Source organism: Lacerta agilis, chromosome 17 (genome assembly GCF_009819535.1).
Source record: "Lacerta agilis isolate rLacAgi1 chromosome 17, rLacAgi1.pri, whole genome shotgun sequence".
Lineage (NCBI taxonomy): Eukaryota > Metazoa > Chordata > Lepidosauria > Squamata > Lacertidae > Lacerta > Lacerta agilis.
Window position 1 is genome coordinate 29,103,730 of NC_046328.1, and position 18,510 is coordinate 29,122,239.

At 45.9% G+C, this 18,510-nt stretch overlaps 1 protein-coding gene and 1 long non-coding RNA gene across 2 annotated transcripts; both read left to right on the top strand.

Annotated features, from left to right (window-relative positions):
- Positions 1 to 2,932: 2,932 nt before the first annotated feature.
- On the top strand, positions 2,933 to 7,338 carry LOC117039149 (dentin matrix acidic phosphoprotein 1-like). The gene is made up of 4 exons (XM_033136217.1): positions 2,933 to 2,950; positions 3,659 to 4,171; positions 7,117 to 7,158; positions 7,273 to 7,338. The coding sequence occupies exons 1-4, from the start codon at positions 2,933 to 2,935 to the stop codon at positions 7,336 to 7,338; spliced, it is 639 nt and encodes a 212-aa protein (XP_032992108.1).
- Positions 7,339 to 12,598: 5,260 nt separating this feature from the next.
- Positions 12,599 to 16,230, top strand: LOC117039306. The gene is made up of 3 exons (XR_004425743.1): positions 12,599 to 12,640; positions 15,050 to 15,090; positions 16,158 to 16,230. It is a non-coding gene; the product is annotated as an uncharacterized LOC117039306 (long non-coding RNA).
- The last annotated feature ends 2,280 nt before the right edge of the window (positions 16,231 to 18,510 follow it).

Here is an 18,510-nt window from a genome sequence, read left to right on the forward strand (position 1 = left end):
TTTGAAAAATATATTGAATTTGCCATAGCTCACCATCACCACCTAGTGTCACATTTGTATAATGCACTTTACAAAACACTCCAAACGTTCTTATGTATTTCTGGCAACCAGAGCCCTCTCTTAATTTTAAAGTTGAGGGAGATGACTCAAAATGTAGCTGAGAGAGAGAAAAATAACAGAATTCCCTAAGGGCGTATAATGGGCCACATGTTCTATTTATTGGATTTTCTAATGATCTGCAAAATGGGTGGGAAAGGGAAAGAGTATGGTGATTAAGTGAAATTTCCAGGTAATGCAAAAAAAAACAAAACCCCAACAGCTGGGATGCCATCAGGAGAGAGCGAGAGAGTGAAGCATGCTTTATGAAAGGGAACTGAGAAATAATAATTTTTGCATTGATGGGGACAGTTGTGGTTGGTAGGACAGGAAGTACAATTGCCTCATCCTGTTTCCATTGGAAACATAGCATCATTTACATGCTCTGCTTGTGGTTCACTACATTGGATGTGCTGTAGTTCATTGGGAGAGCATCTGCTTTGCAGGCCAGAGGATCCCAGGTTCAATTTTCAGCATCTCCAGGTAGGGCTAGAAGAGACTCCCTGTTTGAAACTCAACAGAGCTGCTGCCAGTCAGTGTATGCAATATTCAGTTAGATGAACCCAGTGGTCTGAGGCAGCTACCTTTTCTCCTGTGTATCAGGATTTTAGGCTGGGGACAATCCCAGCCCCTCCAAGTGTCCCTGTTTTCCAGAGACAGTCCTGGATTTACAAAAGCAGTCCCGGTTTCTGATTTGATCCCGGAATGTCCCGCTTTTCCTTAGGATGTCCCTATTTTCATTGGACAAATGTTGGAGGGTATGGAGTTAGGTGACCCCCGAGCCAAGGAGATAAATAACTATATAACCTTTAGAAGGTATCTGAAGGCAGCCCTGTTTAAATGTTTAATGTTTTATTATGCTTTTATATCTGTTGGAAGCCGTTCAGAGAGGCAGGGGCGACCCATTCATATGGGTGGGGTATTATTATTATTATTATTATTATTATTATTATTTATAACAGGACCCCTATTTTCATCAGAGAAATGTTGGAGGGTATGCAATCTCAGCCCTGCTAGGGGTGGGTGTTGTTAAGTTGTGGGAAAGATGGGTGAAGGACACAGCTTTTAGATCAACAGCTCTTTATTCCAGCAGTTAGAACTGCTCCTTGTGTCTGACACAACAGCATAACTGGCTGCCTTATATAATACTAAGTAACTTGCAACAGTAACAAATTCCAACTAACTAACCCATCAGTGAACGGCAGCTCTCAATCCTTCATTTGCATAATGGTGGCCCTGAGTGAGAACTGCAGCCAATCTTAATACAAAACAGGTGTGCAATGAAATATTGCCATGTTTAAGGGGGTATTTGCAGTATAGGAGAGGCACAGCACACTGTATATTTAAATTGCTACGACAACACCTTAACAATCCCGGGAATTGTCCTTCGTTAAAGTGGTGTAATAGTGCTGTAAATATATGGTGTGAATGTGACCTTTGTGTCAACAGGAAATTGAGCAGGAAGAGCAGGGTTTTATGTGCTATAGATTTTTTTTTAAGGGCTGATTTCCTGAAACCTTTGCAGGCGCTATAGGAAGTACTGGTGGGCACCAATGCCTGCTCCAAGTCCTGAAATGTATCTGCGTCTCTGGGTACGCGCTATTCCATTAAAGAACATTCAAAGCACATTCCCTCCCTCCCGAAAGAATCCTTGGCACTGTAGTTTGTTAAAAGGTTGCCGTGAATTGTGTGGAGTAAAGGACAGAATTATTTGAGAGAAATTATGTGCTTCACATGTGCTTTAAAGGCACAGTGTGCACGCACAACCTGTGTTTGGGTGCTATGAGAGGAACAAGAACGAGCCCTGTATAATTTAAAATAGAAACCGGCAACTGCAAAGGAGGGAAGGAAGGCGGATGGAACCCAGGAAGGGTCTGTTGTTCTCTGTTGCCATGGTGCTGAATGGCTCTCTTGTGTGGCGTTCGCCATATTGTAAAGGACCTGTTGTTTTTCTCGTTGGAGAAGAAGAGGAAGTCTTTGCAAGTCCTGTTCCTACTCCACAGGGGTGGAGGTGAGAGAGGCGAACACGCTTTTCCAGCAATAAGAATCTTTAAGCTTAAGAGGGCCCAAAGAGTCTAAAGAGCTTTAAAAAAAACCTAAACACCTTTTGTACTTATGTTGAGGGAAACTGAGCTACGAAACTCCTTGCCGCAAGGAAAATGCCACGTCAAAGAATTTAGTAATTTCCAAAGATAAGTTTAGTGTCAGTAAAAAAAAGAAGTGAGTAAACTGCCTGCAGATTCTGCCAAACTCTGCCTCCACCTGTCACCATTTTGTGACTGGCTTTGGCCCACAACGTCATTTTGTGATTGGTCCTGGGCCTCATAAATCTGAAATGTGAGAACCCCTCTCCATTGGGTTTATGAAGACTTTGCCCACTCCTCACTTTTGGTGGATTTACTCAGGAGGAATTGCCCATAAGCAACCCGATCCTGTCCATGTTGCGTGTGGCGTCTCTCAGGAGAAATAGCCAATTGGTTATTATGCCACACTCCCAAATGCAGCCATTTTGGGTTATGCCACATAGTGAGAGCAGCCATTTTGGGACTGGTACCCACGGCACTTTCTCAAAATGTCCACTGGCCTAAAAAGGTTGCTCACCCCTGATGTGCGTGAACTACCAGGGTTTGGGGGAGATGGCTGGGCAAAGCATGTCAAATTGAGGGGGCCACAGAAGTAAAGTGCTTGGTAGAAAGGGAATGAAGGCCTATTGCAGAACCCACTGGAGATTGGCATGGGTCATAACGGAAAGTCCTCCTCTCTCTCTTTTTCTTTCCCCACACATAGAAGAGGCTTCCTAATGGATAGAAGCAGCAGGAAAGAGAAGAAGCCTACTATGGGCACAACAGAACAGGTAATTGGAACAGGTGGGATTAGGCATTGATTCCTTTTTGTTGTTGTTGTTGTCTTCCACTTAAAAAGAACTTGATTTGAGCGTTGTATTCAGGTTATTCCTAAGCGTCTTGAAGAAAAATCTTCTACTGAAAATAGGCCATATTTCAAAAAGTAAAATTCCCAGCACCCCCAAAGTTCTGAAATTGCTGAGCCTTTTTTCCCTCTTCTTTTTAACCAAAATTGTTTAGGTTTTCTTTTTGTAAACCACCAAAAACAAAGAAGGAGGACACATTTTTCAACTTAAACTTCAACTCTCTTTCTTTCTTTCTTTCTTTCTTTCTTTCTTTCTTTCTTTCTTTCTTTCTTTCTTTCTTTCTTTCTTTCTTTCTTTTCTTTCCCCCCCAGAGGGAAGGGGGCAGTGGCATAGCCCCCCCCAATAGCAACACCCCCCAGCATCTCCAAGAGCCGATTTTTCTTCTTCTTCTTCTAGCAGGGTAAGAAAGGGAGATTCCTTTTTGAGGTTTCCCCCCCCCCTGCTTTGGAAAGGTGGGACTGAGGAGGTAAGTTCCTATGGACCTGCAAAAAAAAAAGATAAAAAATTGGAGAAGTGCAAATTCTGAAGGATGGCTGTGTTTCAGTTCGTGTATTGTTTCAAAAAGTGCAGATTAGGAAGGTTTGCCTTGAAATGTGAACTGAAATGAATTTCTCCCCCTAATTGACATTACAGGCTAGTACAGAGAAGCTAACAGAAGAGGAGAAGGCCATCAGGAAAGAAGCGGATAATGCACTGCAGGGCGAATTGGCGAACCTCTTAGCTGAGAAGCAGGAGGCGGCGGAATTGGAGAGTCCACCATTTCAAGATGAAGTACAGAAAGGCAAGGCAACAGAGAAGTCCAAGGAAAGGAAGGGAAGCCTAGCATTGCAGAATGAAGTAGAGAAAGCCCAGACAAAGTCCAAGGAGGACACGGAGCGTGATTCATCTCAGAGTGAAGTAGGAAAAGCCTGGGCAAAGAGAATGTCCAGTGCAGAAACTGAGCCTTCCTCGTCATGGGATGAAGCAGGGAAAGGCAGGGCGAGGGAGATGTCCAAGCAGGGAAAGGAAGAAGAGAACACCCAGGAGGAAACTGAGGAGGACACTGAGACCCAGGAAAGCAGGGACAGTGAATCATTGCAGGCTGAAGCAGAGGAATCCTCAGAGAAGGTCAATGGGAAACAAGGCTCTTTATCAAGCAAAGAGGAGGACGAGAACGGGGAGAAGTAAGAGAATCCTCCCCAAAAAGCACTAGCTTGCCTCAATCTGTCCCACATGTAGAGATTAGCATCACCACATAGTGCATGCGCACACACCCGCCCCCTGCCTGCAGTGCTGTGAGTCTCAGATATTTTCTGCCTCCTACACTGGAAAAAATCAAAGTGATGATTGGCTTGGAGTGCATTTCAAAATAATAATGGCAAAGCAATGACGGGCTTAGCACTAGCAAACAGGCAAGTTCCCGGAGTAAAGATTGCAACCACTTCACCCCACCCCCAGTGCTGCAGTTGCCACGCTTCCTGGGGCTCACTCATGGTTTGGCTCAGTGTTGCATCTGAGGCCGACTGGGGTCAGCATTTTTCTCCCCCAAACTAACAAACCACAAGTGATATGCCATAGAACAAACCTCGGTCCCAGCTTGTGATTTGTCTGGCGCAAGACAAACCACAGGCTTGGATACAACACTTAGCCAAACCATGACTTAGGGCTCGCCCACACTTCTCTTATCCCTTGACTAGAAAGCCCAAGTGGACTTTCTAGGCCAGGGGTCAGCAAACATTTTCAGCAGGGGGCCGGTCCACTGTTCCTCAGACCTTGTGGGGGGCCAGACTATATTTTGAAAAAAAAATATAGTCCCACAAATAATCCAGAGATGCATTTTAAATAAAAGCACACATTCTACTCATGTAAAAACATGCTGATTCCCGGACCATCTGCAGGCCGGATTTAGAAGGCGATTGGGCCGCATCCGACCCCTGGGCCTTAGTTTGGGGACCCCTGCTCTAGGCACAGGTCCGAGTGGCTTTGCCTTTGCTCTTCCACTTTCCCTTGTTTAGTGCTAAACTGAAACAAACAGGAAACCCCATTGCCGTTTGTTCCGATTCAGAGCTAGAGATCAGGTTTCCGGGGTGGGGGGGAGTCGGAGGGAAAATGGAGGTGTGGGTAAGCCTTGGCTTTGGGTAGGACCAGGAGAGGAATGTACCAACTAACTAAAGTCTATTGACTTGAAGGCGTCTACTTGGTGGGAGACAACTCTGTACTTATTGATTTATGGTTTGTATGCGGAGAGTGCCTTTCCTTCAAGTAGCTCCAAGCTCCAAGCAATTGTGGGTAGGTGGAGAAAGCAAGCCAATAATCTGGGGACACTTTTCCACGTGCCCACATGCTGCCCTGCATTGTCACCAGCGAACACTGGATGTACCCCAATTTCCTGGAAAGGTATGTGCCATTGCATATGACTGCTGCTAAGTGTTTTGCAATACACAGTTGATTCCCCCACTCCCTTTCTTTCTCTAACAGTGTCTTACATTGAGTAAAACCATTGGTCTGTCTAGTCTATACTGACTCAAACAGGCAGGGGCTATCAAAGGTCTTAGGCTTTCCCGTTGTGGTAAGAATTCACTTCTACACCACCTTGTTCATTACCCAGGTGAGGTACCACCTTTTAAATAAACCATGGAACCAAGGAAACTAATTCAAGTCCATCATCCAGGAGGGACCCAGTGTTTATTTCTGTTGCAATAGGACAGAGCTCAACTCAACATGCCAGTTAAAAAGGTCTGTCCCAAGGCACATCAGAACAAAATCTTATATAGTAGTTCAAACACAGCAAGCAAAGAATCATAAAACATCTAAACATTCTCAAACCTATGTCAGGAAGGGTTACAGGTCATGAGAAGCAAAACACATATGGCTCCATTCCATCAGCTTCACCCCCTAATTACCTTGTGGTGACCAGAAATGCCTAGGTCATTTGACCATTTTAGGTTTTGGATGTCACACGTTACCCTGGCAACCTAGCTCATGATCCGTCTTTATTGACGTTCCTCCTTCTATCTTTCAGGAAGCTTCAAGGATTTTTGATTAACACATGGTAGACTTAGAATAACATCCTGCGGGACCTTGTGTTTGTGCCACACTCAGGGCTCACAGGGCTAGATAAGATTTCTTGCTTATGGCCTAAGAGCATAGGTTTGTGAAATGCAGGCCCACAAGACCCTCACACAGAAAGCAAACCTTTCATGCATTCTAACTAAAAGCAAAGCACTGCAACATTATTAAAATAAAAAAAAATACACCTTGAGTTTCTAATTCTTATATTACCAGTACAGTGGTACCTTGGTTGTCGAGCTTAATCCGTTCCGGGAGTCCGTTCGACTCCTGGAACCATTCAAAAACCAAGGCGCGGTTTCTGATTGGCTGCAGGAGCTTCCTGTACTCAATTGGAAGCCGAGTCAGACATTTGGCTTCCAAAAAATGTTTGCAAACCAGAACACTCCTGGGTATGCAGTGTTTGGGAGCCAATTGGTTCAGGAGCCAAGCCGTTCGACAATTACTGTATTACCTGGAGGTGGCGACACCGAATGGCTGGGGAACCACTGCCAGATGGGTTGTTGTTGTTGTTGTTGTTGTTGTTGTTGTTGTTGTTGTTGTGTGTTGTGTGTTGTTAAACCTGGGGTCCTTTGCATGCAAAACAGGTGCTCTTTCTGTTGATCTGTGGCACTGCCCTTAAAATGCAGTGCTTCAGTTCTAGGAAGCAACCTGTTACTGTGTCAGACCACTGGGTTCATCTAGCTCAGTATTGTCTTGAGCAGGCATGGCCAAACTTGGTCCTCCAGATGTTTTGGGAGTAAAATTCCCATCATCCCTGACCACTGGTCCTGTTAGCTAGGGATGGTGGTAGTTGTAGTCCCAAAACATCTGGAGGGCCAAGTTTGGCCATGCCTGGTCTAGAGTGACTGACTCCAGAGTTTGATGCAGCAAGCCTTTCCCAACCCTACCTGGAGATTCATTAGGGATTGAAACTGGGACCTTCTGCATGCAAAGTGGGTGACTTTCCACTGACCTCCTTCCACACACAACCTGAGTACTTTCTATTACCTGAACTCTGTTTATTTTCTCTCCCCCCCCCCACACTTTTTTGCCGCTCTTTCAGACCATCTAGTGCTGGAAGCTTGTGGGCTAAACACAAAGAGGTAAGAAAGCTGGGCAAGAAGTGGAGTTCCCCACCACCTCTGGTTCTCATATGAGGCTGGGTTGGGAGTGCACATTGGGTGTGCTTTTAAAACTTTTAAAACTTCAATTTACAGAAAATAAAAGAGATCGGTGAGAAACCTCTGGAAGAACTTGAAGCACCTGGCTACTTTGCTAAGTAAGACCCCTGCACCAAGCCCTGTGCAATGACTAATTCACCTGATTGACATAGGACTGAGAATGCTTCAAGAGCTTTTCTAGTTTCCAGGTTGGGGTTCAGTCACATCCCAGCAAATCCAGGTTGTGCAATTGGAAGCTCTTGTGTGACAAATCTTGTTCCCCAAAGATGGGACTTTTTGAAATAAGAGAAGTGCATTGGCATGTGTGGAATAACAGTTGCTTTGAGGCAATGTTGTCTAACCTTCACACAAACGGGAAAGAATGCTCATTAAATAGACATCATTTTTCTAATCTCCATGCAAAAAATCTAGGATAAGTGCCCAATAAACAGGCTGTCTGGAAGCTCCCAGAGTGTAGGAACATAGAAATGTAGGAAACTATATTCTATTGAGTCAGATAATTGGTCCATCTAGGCAGTGGTGTAGTGTGGGTTGCCAGCACCTGGAGCGAGGCAAGTACTGCATGCCCTAAAAAGCAACAGTGGCAGTGGCTTCAGACACTCAACAGCCCCAGAGGCAGCTCCTGGGTTTGCCACATGCCTCCATCCAGGGGGCCATCCAAGGCCAGGCTTCTGAAAGCTCAGAGGAGGCCCAAGCCTCGCCCTTCGGTTTGCCCAGGAAACCCAAGAGATCTCCGGACAAAGGGAAGGGCTACTGCCCCCTCTGCTTCAGAATTCAAAACTCCCTCCAGCAGCGTTTGCGGGAAGGTGGCCATTGGGTGGCTCAGTCATGGATGCTGCCCATTTGGGACTGGTAGGGTGGAAAAAGGGAGCCCAACAGGTGGCAGCGCCAGAGCCAATGGCAGGTGGAGCCAACTAATTCTAGTTTTGTCTCCATCCTCATCCTCCCTGCTAAATTTCACAAGGGCAACTGAGACAAAGGAAGAGGAGGCTGGCAGCATTGCCACCCTCTAGAGTGGTTGTAAGGAAGGAGGCAGGCCGGTTGAGGCTGGCTGTGGGTAGACTGAGGTTGGTGGGGCAGTGCCCCATTTGCCCTAATGGACTGGCCTCCACTCCCCCTGCTTCTGACCATGGAGACACAAACATGCCCAAATTAAAATTCCATGTGGTCATCACTCAACAAGCAGTTCCCTTCCTGCATCCATCGGGCAGGGTCGGAGCAAACTAATCCTGGCCCACAATCTTGCCCTCCCTCCAGTTAGCATCCATGTTTCCCGAAACAGCCTTAAAAGGCAAACCATTAGCAGTGCCAGGGGAAGCAGATCAGTTTCCACAGCTACAGGCTTTTAGCCAGTCAGCACTAATACAATTTTGGGGATAACTCCCCTGCCACCAGGGATTAGCATATCAGGAACCTACCACTTATGGAATTCACCAATGCTTTACACACACACACACACACACACACACACACACACACTTAGGATTGGAAGGTAGTTGAAACAATCTCAAGATGGGTGGGGCTGAATGACAAAAGGCCAAAACAGGGCAATCCAAAGAAGTTGAATGTTGGAAGATTCAGGGCAGACAAAATAAAGCACTTCTTCACACAGTGCATAGTTATATAGAATTCTCTCCCCCAACAGGCAGCGATGGCCACCAATTTGGATGGCTTTAAAAGGGGAATAGGCAAATTCATGGAGATTAAGGCTACCAAGGGCTACCAGCCACAATGGCTATGTTCTGCCTCCAGAGCCAGGCAGTCTCAGGTGGCTACCTCAGGCCCCCAGGCGGCAGCCCCACAGGGCACCCTGCCCCTAACAGTGATGGCCCAGAAGTGGTGCCAGTAATGGCACCGATTTCGGCTGGAATCCCATACAGAATCACACAAATCAGGCGAGATCTTTCTTGCCTGCAATTGGTGCTAATACTGGCACTGATTCTTCTTCAGAGGCGGAGGTGGCAGGGTGGGTAGAGAAGCGTCGGCAGCATGTCAAGGTGGCACTTCTTGTTTCACCTCAAGCGACACACTACCCCAGTCTGCCTCCACGGTCCCAGTATGCCTCTGAATGCCAGCTGCTGGGAATCACAAGTGGGAAGAGTGCTGTTGGTCTCAGGTCCTGCCTGTGGGCTTCCCATTCAAGCATTTGGTTGGCCACTGAGAGGCTAAGCGGGCCTTTGGTCTGATCCAGCAGGGCTTTTCTTTGGTTCTTGTTACCCTTATTGATATGATCTGGGACAACCACTATTGGGAGGTGGTAGGGAAAAGAAAGACACCCCAACCTGACTAGTCCCCACTTTTTCCCAAGCAACAGGATGTGACTTTAACCTGAGCTGTCTCTTTTTCTTCAAGGTTAACTCAGAGAATCATGCGGGATCTTTCTACTTTCCAGAAAATGGTATTGATACATTCAAATCTTGCTTTGTTCCATCACTGTTGAATGTTAAGCTAAAGCACCTTTAAATGTCAGGGAGTGATGCCAGGAAAGTTGCCAGGGGCTGACCTGGAGGCTCTGCCAATCTCCTTAAGACACAAGTGGGGAACTCCTTTTTCAGTGTTCCCTTCTGGGCAACTTTTGCAGGGGCCACATGCCACAGGTGAGCATGGCTAGAGGCCAAAGTGGGTGGAACAAAGAATGCTCCTTTGTACAGTAGGCTAGTTTCTACCTACACACTCACACACCCCTCTCTATCCTCCGTCCAGGCAAGCAGGAGGTATTAGCTCAAGGAGACATTCTATCTAGGCAAAAACTCTCCAATGTTGTCCAAACTTGGATCATAATTTGAGGGGTTTTCTTCCTACCCCTACCATCCCTAAGGTTTCTTGGGTGCTTTCAGAACCCCAGGGTGCTGCTTAATAATAACAATAACAATAACAATAATAATAATAACAACAACAACACCTGGTGAGCATCTGTCTCTGTTGAGATCAAAACCTCATCCCTCATCTCATTTATAGGCTCAGTATTATTTATTTATTTACATTTATTTATTTATTATTTCAATTATATACCACCTTTATCTTCCAAGGATCTCGAGGTGGTGTAAATGGTCCCGTCCCCCCATTTCATCCTCACAACAACCTTGTGAGCTAGGTTAGACTAAAAGATGGTGGCTGGCCCCCAAGGTTACCCAGTGAGCTTCATGGCTGAGTGGGGATTCGAACCCTGCTCTCCTGGGTCTGATTCCAACACTCTAACCATTATTCCATACTGGCTCTCAGTAACTAACTGTTCTGTTTAATGACAGGGTTCCCGTTATCCTGTTTCTTTCATAGGTTCAAAGAACCTCCCTTCCTAATACTTCTCCCTGCCATGGAGGAGAATGCTGCTCTACATAATCCCCCATCTCTTTGCACTTAACCTCTTGGTCTGCATTCAAACAACATTTTATTCTGGGACTTTGACTGTACATCAACTGTGCTTCTAGATGGTAGTGACCCCACCATTTCCCTTTCATATGTAGTCCCTGTTATGAAACTTCCCGTGGGGGCAAGTTGTGAGACTGACCCCCAGGTAGGGACGAAGCCTGCGTGCCCTCCTGGCTACTTGAGTCCAGGGGCACATTGCTAATATGCGATTGCTCTCCAGCGTGAAGAACAACACACACAAGCCATTAAGGCTAAAAACTACTTTATTGCAGATAAAATGCAGAGTATGTCTCTGCTTGCAAGCTCAGTAAGTCAGAGCTGTGCATTAGGGTGTCCAGCATCTCTGAGCCAGACACGAAAGTAAGGAGTACAATAGTACAGTACAAAAACATCACGTGTGTGAGAAAGCTGGAAGGACTAGTGGCTTTCTCACAGGATGAAAACAGACACATAGTCATGTGAGCATCGCTGCTGAGGCTTTTGCAGCTCGGCTTGTAATAATATCACAACAGTCCCCCCTGCCCCCAGATATCCATGAGCAGCAAATGAGAAATAAACCAAGGTAGTGGGGAGAGGCATGTTGAGGCAAACCATAGTTTATTGTCACGTGCAAACAAGGCCCAATGTGCTCTGATTTTCTGCGGTCATAGTGGAGCTCAATAATGAACTTATAAGGGACAAGCTGTAGTGGGATGGGCAGGTTCGAGAAGAGGGCCACTCATATGGCTCTGTGCTGCATTCACTGGGGTTGAGGGAGCAGACAGGGGTTGGGCTGTCAGAGAACTCAAATGAAAAGAGAAATGGGGGCGGGGGGGGGGGGATTGCCAATGTTTGCTTTCTTGTTTCATATCCAGGATGGAAATCAAAACAGATAATGCAATTGTTATTCACTGTCATAGTTTTCAGTTTACCACCACCAATATGCATTGGGAATGGTGTGGAATACAGTAATGTAATTGATTACGTGAAATTTTGCCATAGCGGACAGCGAGTCAAGTTGTGTGAGTTTTGTCAGTGAGGGGTGGGGTGGAGGTGGAGCTAACTCTTGCTGGAGTGTCCCTTCTAATCTATAAACATTATTGCAGAAAGGTTCAGATGTGCCAGAAAAGTATAAGAGAAAGAATATGCATCCAAGGTATGAAACTGGGATAATCATGGGCTGGTACAACCACTTTCAAATCTGTTGGGGCGGGAAGGGTGCCAAAAGTATTTAGAGGAGAACAAAGCCTCCCTGTGGTATCTCCCAATCAGCATGAAAGGGGAGCTTCCTTAGTCACTGGGAAGTAGTCTTATCGCTTTTTTGTGCTGATTGGAGCCAATCAGAGTGAAAGGAGAAGCAGCCACTGAGGATTGGCTCCACTCTGGAGAAGGTGCTGTGGGAAGGACACTGGGGAAGAGTCGTTCTGTATAGGTTCAAAATCTAAGCATTTAGGAAGACTGAAATCCCAAGGTGCCTTGGTTTCCAGAGGATGGTGTGCAAGTTCTGTTACGTACCATGGGACTTCAAGTGAAACACAACTTAAGTCAACTTAATTCACTCCAAAAGAAGATACTAGAGCACAACCATTGCCTGCATGTGTGCCCAGAAAATAGTAGAACTAGCTTAAAGACAACATATGGATCATTGCAATATATCCCTATTTGTTCTCTCTGGGACACGAGCCTTGGCAGTGTGTATGGAGGTCCTGGGCTACTCAGATAACAAGACCTCTCTCTTGGCCACGCCGATATTTTCCAAAGCAAAGCATATCAATGCATTTGGCACCAGCTTGGCTACAGGAGTTGCTGGAAGGAGGCATCCAAACGCCTACAGAACTCAGCTCTCCATCTATAATCTTAGAAGGTTGTATCATTTTAGAAGGGGACGTGACTGTGACTATCATGTAGGGGCCCTGAACTTTTGAATTTGCTGCAACTCTACTGGCCACAATAGAGATGGAAGCTGTCAGGCAACAGAACATATTTTTGACCTGGACTTACTTTTTTTTCTTAAAGGTTAGCTAAACTGTTCAGCTCCGAGCCGACCAGCACCCAGGTAGGCATCTCAATTTATCTTTGTTCTGCACTCTCATCCATGAACCATGGGATCCCTTTACATGCTGGAGAGCAAATGAGGCCCTGCCCCACCAACTTCTCAGCCAGTCCCCACCTGCCTGCCTGCCTTCTTCCTTAGAACCTGACCATGGGAGGTGGCTCCATCAGTCACCTTCTTCCTTCCTAGTCTCAGCGTTGCCCCTTCTATAACCCAACAGGGAGGAGGAAGATGGGGTCGAAGCTAGAATTAGTTAGCTCAGTCAGTGCCTGCAGTTGGCTCTGGCTGTTGTTATCTACTGAAGTGCTGGTTGCATTGTGCCCTGCCAGTCACAATATGCACCAGACACCTCTGCCTTTTCATTTAAAAATAAAGAAGGCAAGCCAGGTGAAGGACTAATAATAATAATAATAATAATAATAATAATAATAATAATACAGTACTTGCCCTTGACCATGAGTTTCCAAGGCAAGTTAAAATAATTTAAAATCCAGAATTAAAAACTCTGAAAACAAATAACAGTCAATGTGGTTTAATCTGAAGCTTTTTGTTTTGTTATTTTTCTCTTTACGTACCTTTTCATATATATATATATTGTACCCCCCATTTCATGAAACTGCAGTATAAAACAGGTTTCTTTTGTTATTCTTACTGGATATGATCCCTGAAGATTGTGATTTTTTATTTTTTTTACATTTGCCCAGTGATTGTTGTTTGCTTTCCTTTGCCTTCTTCCCCATCCTTATTATGATACAATTTCTGACTTGGTTATGAAAAATATTGTTATTGTGCCATTGATTTCATGTTTAGGATTTTTAAAAGCTCAGTAAAAATATACTGCACACACAATAATTACAGTTGCAGGAGTGGGGGTGTGTGTGTCCTGAAAACACAGGTGTCAAAGGCCAGGGCTAAATAGGTGCATCTTCACCACTCGGCTGCCATTTGCTCTGGTCTACCAGGGGTATTCCTTATGGCAGTGTTTTTCAACCACTGTTCCGCGGCACACTAGTGTGCCGCGAGATGTTGCCTGGTGTGCCGTGGGAAAAATTGAAAAATTACTTTATATATAGTCAATATAGGCACAGAGTTAAATTTTTTAACATTTTCTAATGGTGGTGTGCCTCGTGATTTTTTTCATGAAACAAGTGTGCCTTTGCCCAAAAAAGGTTGAAAAACACTGCCTTATGGTCACATGGTGACTTAGTGGTACAGTGGGGTTGCAAGCTGGAGGTTGCAAAAGATACAATATAGAGAGATTTGGGAGACAGGTATTGGTGGGGGGGGTGCATGCATGTGTGTGTGTTTTAGAATTCGTACCCTGCTCCTTCCATGCTGCGTAGGGCTTTCAGGCCTTCAAACAATCTCATCATACACCAGGAAAACAATGAAACTAAAACCTGAAGAAGGAAAGCAGCATTTAAAAAATAAAAATAAAATAAAATGAGCAGCCAATACTATCCAACGTTAACTGCAGACAAATCAGTTGCTAAAAAGCATTCCCCCTCCAAAAAAAAAGCATATCCAAAAAGATTATCCCTAAATGTGCTTCGGAAAGTAATGTGCTATATCTCATGGAGCTGAGAGTTTCACAGCCTAGGTGCCCCTGAAGAGAAATTATGTATCTCTGCATTTCCCTGCCTTCCACATTTTCAGGCAGCAGAGACTCAAAGAGCAAGGCCACCTTAATTACCAGACAATGTGTGGACAGGTTCATGGGAAGGGAGATAGTCCTTCAAGGATTCAGATCCCAAACAGATGAAGGCGTTACTGAATGTTCACAGAGTTGTGTACTGGCCTCAGCTGATCATGCTCTGCTGACCTCCTATCTGGACTACTGTAATGCACTGTGTGCAGGGCTGCCCTTGGAGACTATATGAAGGCTGCAGCTAGTGTAGAGTGCAGCTGTTAGATAGGCAAGTGGGGCAGCTCGGTGGGACCATTTTGTCACCAGCCCCGAAAACGATGCATTGGTTGCCAGTGAACTATGGGGCCCAATTAAAAATATTAGTGCTAGCAAAAGAGAGTACCTTTCCCAATATCATCCACCTTGGGCCCTATGACTAGAAGGGATACCCTGGTGGTGCTGCCTCACCACTGAGTGCTGCTCAGTGGGCATTGGCCCATGATGGGGCCTTTTCAGTGACCGTCCCCCATTTGTGGATGCCCTCCCCTCTCTTTAGTAACTTTCGAGAGGAATTATAAAACATTCCTGATTACCCAGGCATTTGAAAGTTTCTGTTCCTGGCAACCTTGAAAGTATTACCTGTGAGTGTATGTGATTGTTTGTAGACTCTGGGAGGAAGTGCAGGATATAAATTTAATTTGATGATGGCGGTGATGATGATGATGCAGGGAGCATTTTCTGGGATGGAGCATAGTGTGCCTTCTAATGTATCACTGTTATTGCAGAAAATGAAAATGAAGCATCAGCTGTCCCTGAAAGAGTCAAGGTACAAAAACAGAAATGCTCTAGAACGCTGTGGGTACTTTCAAATTCATGGCATTGTGCAGAAATGTTGTCAAGAGCCAAGGGCAGGGGTAGGGAGCTTGTGGCCCTCCATATGTGTTCAGAATCAGCAGTCAGCCCACCCATGAGGTGGACTGAAGAAACCCATCTCAGGTGGTGGAAGTAAAAGAGGTGGTGCTCTGCCTGCCCCATCACTTCTGCCACCGAGAGGGAAGCGTTCCACTACATGGTGCTGCTGATCATCTTCCAAAACCACGGTGAGAAGCCAAACAACAATGCTTTGAGGAGCACCTAGGCCCCTACCAAGTTCAGCAAGTGCTGGGGCATTCCTGAGTGCCATGTTGCCAGTCAGTTCCCCGCCCCACCACTGGGGTGGAGAAGCCAAGCGGCAATATTTTGAGGAGGTGCCCCATCTCCTAGTGAGTTTGGTGCATGGTGGCAGTGGAATTGCTGGGGGGCAGAAGTGAAGGACAGTGGCATAGCGTGGATTGCCAGAGCCCGAAGCCCTTCTGTAAATGGCCTTTGCGACATAACTCAGTTAAATGGTAACTTAGTATCCAAATGTGCCTATTTACAGTGGTTATTTTCACTTAGCCCTGTTTCTCGGTGAATCCATCAATTTCTTAGTGAAGTGACACTGTTACCAGTAAAACTTGCACTGAACTAGTACAGAGAGCAATAAAGCAACCATGTCTGACCCCTAGTCAGCCTCAAGACTCCCCCAGTCACAAAGCAGCACATTATTCATGAGACTCCTCTTTGTGAAACTGCTATAAGAAGTATTGATAACTCTCCAAGCAGACTTGTCAAAAGAGCAGATATCTATGCATTTTTCTGTGAAAATGGATTCTGGAGTCAAGGTATTCACAATTTCAAAAGAATGGCTCAGAATGGCCAGGAAAAGGCAATCAGTGAACATTATGAGGTATCGTGACAGACAGGAGACAAGCCATACTCTCAAATTTCTGTTGTAGGCCACCTTTTCCCCAGTGTGCTTTCTCTTGAAAAATAGGATGGTTCTCTGAACAGGACCTTCTCTCTGTTTTAAAGGTTAACTCAGATCCTGAGCCAGGATTTATCTGAGGATGAGGTAGGTCGCTTATTCTTGTTTATCTTTCATCCCAGCATATTTGGATTGCTGGCCGGGGGGGGGGGAGGCACTTTGAAGGTCAATAGTTGTACCGGCAATTTTGCAAGGTACTTACCTGGACCCTCCATCTCTTTAAGATGTGTTAAGTGGCAGACAGGGAGAAAGTGTGTAAGGGAATATGCCTGGGTAGCTTAGTTGGTTAGAGTGTGGTTGCATGTTCGATCCCCATATGGGACAGCTGCATATTTCTGCATTGTAGGAGGTTGGACTTGATGGTCCTCAGGGTCCCTTCCAACTCTTTGATTCCATGGTATCAGGTCTTTACTTCTTCTTCTTTTTGCCCAAATTATCCATGGGTTGGGATAGAGTTGAGTGGTGCAGTTGGCTAATATTAGACTCTGTGCTTTTATGGTCTTATGAGCCCCACGTTGGCTAAAGTGTGGCCCTCCAGATATCATTGGACACTCAACTCCCATCAGCTCCTGCCAGCCTGGCCAGTTGACAGGGAAGATGGGAGTTGTAGTCCAGCAAAACCTGGGGGGCACCAAGTTCGTCTCCTCTGCTTTATATTGTGCGTGTATTGCTTCATTCACTTCAAAAAACGGTAAGCCAGCCCTTTGGAGGGGAGACCCCTCCTGCTTTTTTTTTTTTTTGCTGGAAAGTCACCCTCTAATTTATAAATGTCACTGCAGGAAGAGACGAAGTCAAAGAAAGCGGACCTCCATTCTTCAAGGTATGAATCCAAGTGAGGGTGACCTTGGAATGCTGTGCCTACTTTCAAATTTGTGGCAGAGATGCCCCAGCCAGTGTTGCCAAAAAGCACAGGGCGCAGGGAAGGGAAACTCCTCAAGTGTCAAGGACTGGCTGGATGAGGAAGAGTAGTGGGAGCTGCCTGCCTTAGAACCCCCCCAACCAGGGAGGACACAGAAGATAGCAACTTAGATCCTGGATCACGGTGGTGGGACACTGGGGAGCAATCTGGGGAAGGGATGAGCTGGGAGGTGCTAGAAGCAGATGGTTTGAGTGATTGGGGGGGGGGGTCAGGAGGAGGAGAGCCTTCCAGGACAGGGTTAGAGGCTGAGAGTCGCAATATGAGCGCAGACTCAGACAGAGAGGAGTCCTGAGATCCACAGATGAAGGGTGGTACACAAATTTAATGAATAAATAATAATGAAAGATTATTCCCTTTGTAGGCACAACAAAATAACATTCTTTACACTGAGTTAGAGATCACAAGTATTTATTGTGTCCCTTGCCCCTGGGCAGAAAACATTTATTGCCCCTAGAAATGAGAGAGCTGTGTACAAACTCAACTCTCACAATATGATGGCCTTTCTGGAAGGAGTAAGAGCCACGCCAGGGGTGGCATGCAGCTGGTACCTCTTGAAGAGAGGATCGGGGAGGCTCTCCTGTCCTCTTCCTTATCTATCTCTTCCCAGACACAATGCAACGCCTCCTCAAATTTGCCACCCCAAACAACTGCCCCATTGGCCCTCACTGTTAATCTGTCTAGTGCAATATTGCCTACAATTGCCTCTCCAGGGTTTCAGGTGGGGGTCTCTCCCAGTCCTACCTGGGGATGCTGGGGAATGAACCTGGAATCTTCTGCATGCTGAGCAAGTGCTCTAGCACCACAACATTGACCAAAGGTGGCTTTGCTTTGCCTCCCCTCTCCCCATTATCTATGAACCTTCTCCTACAGCCTGTCAACTCTAAGCCTCGATCTATCTCTCCTCCCCCACCCTCATCATTTCCTGCAGTACCAAGAGTACAGTGGCCTTTGAGACTTCTCCCAAGGAAAAAAAGAAGGTAGGGAGTGCAGAGAACGGTAAGCTTTTGGTATTCAGGAAAACTGTCCACCTGCTGCTTGGACCGAGCCTCCAGAGTGTGTGACACTAGGCATTTCCTGTGGCCACCAAGCCCAATAAAACCTTGCTGGTAGGATGGTTATCTGTGGCCCTTCTTGGCAAGCTTGGTGTATCATGTAAACAGAAGAAAAGACTGGACCAGCCCAAAGGCACATCTAGGCTGGCATCCTTGAGGGCTTTTGCCAGCCTTGAATGGGTCCTCATATGGCAGGAACATAGGAAACTGTCTTCTACCAAGTTGAAATACTGGTTCGCCTAGCTCTGGGTTTCACAAATTTTGGTCTCCTGCTTTTGGACTACAATTGTAGTTTTTGGACTACAATTCCCATCATCCCTGACCACTGGTCCTGCTAGCTGGGGATGATGGGAGTTGTAGTCCAAAAACAGCTGGAGACCCAAGTTTGGGGACCCCTGCTATAGACCAAGCCAGCTGCATAGGAGGCGA

Excerpts from the sequence above, each read along its gene's own strand:
- LOC117039149 (XM_033136217.1), top strand. Across the intron at positions 4,172-7,116 it reads CTTTATCAAGCAAAGAGGAG|AGACCATCTAGTGCTGGAAG; the intron begins GACGAGAACGGG and ends TGCCGCTCTTTC. Across the intron at positions 7,159-7,272 it reads TGTGGGCTAAACACAAAGAG|AAAATAAAAGAGATCGGTGA; the intron begins GTAAGAAAGCTG and ends TTCAATTTACAG.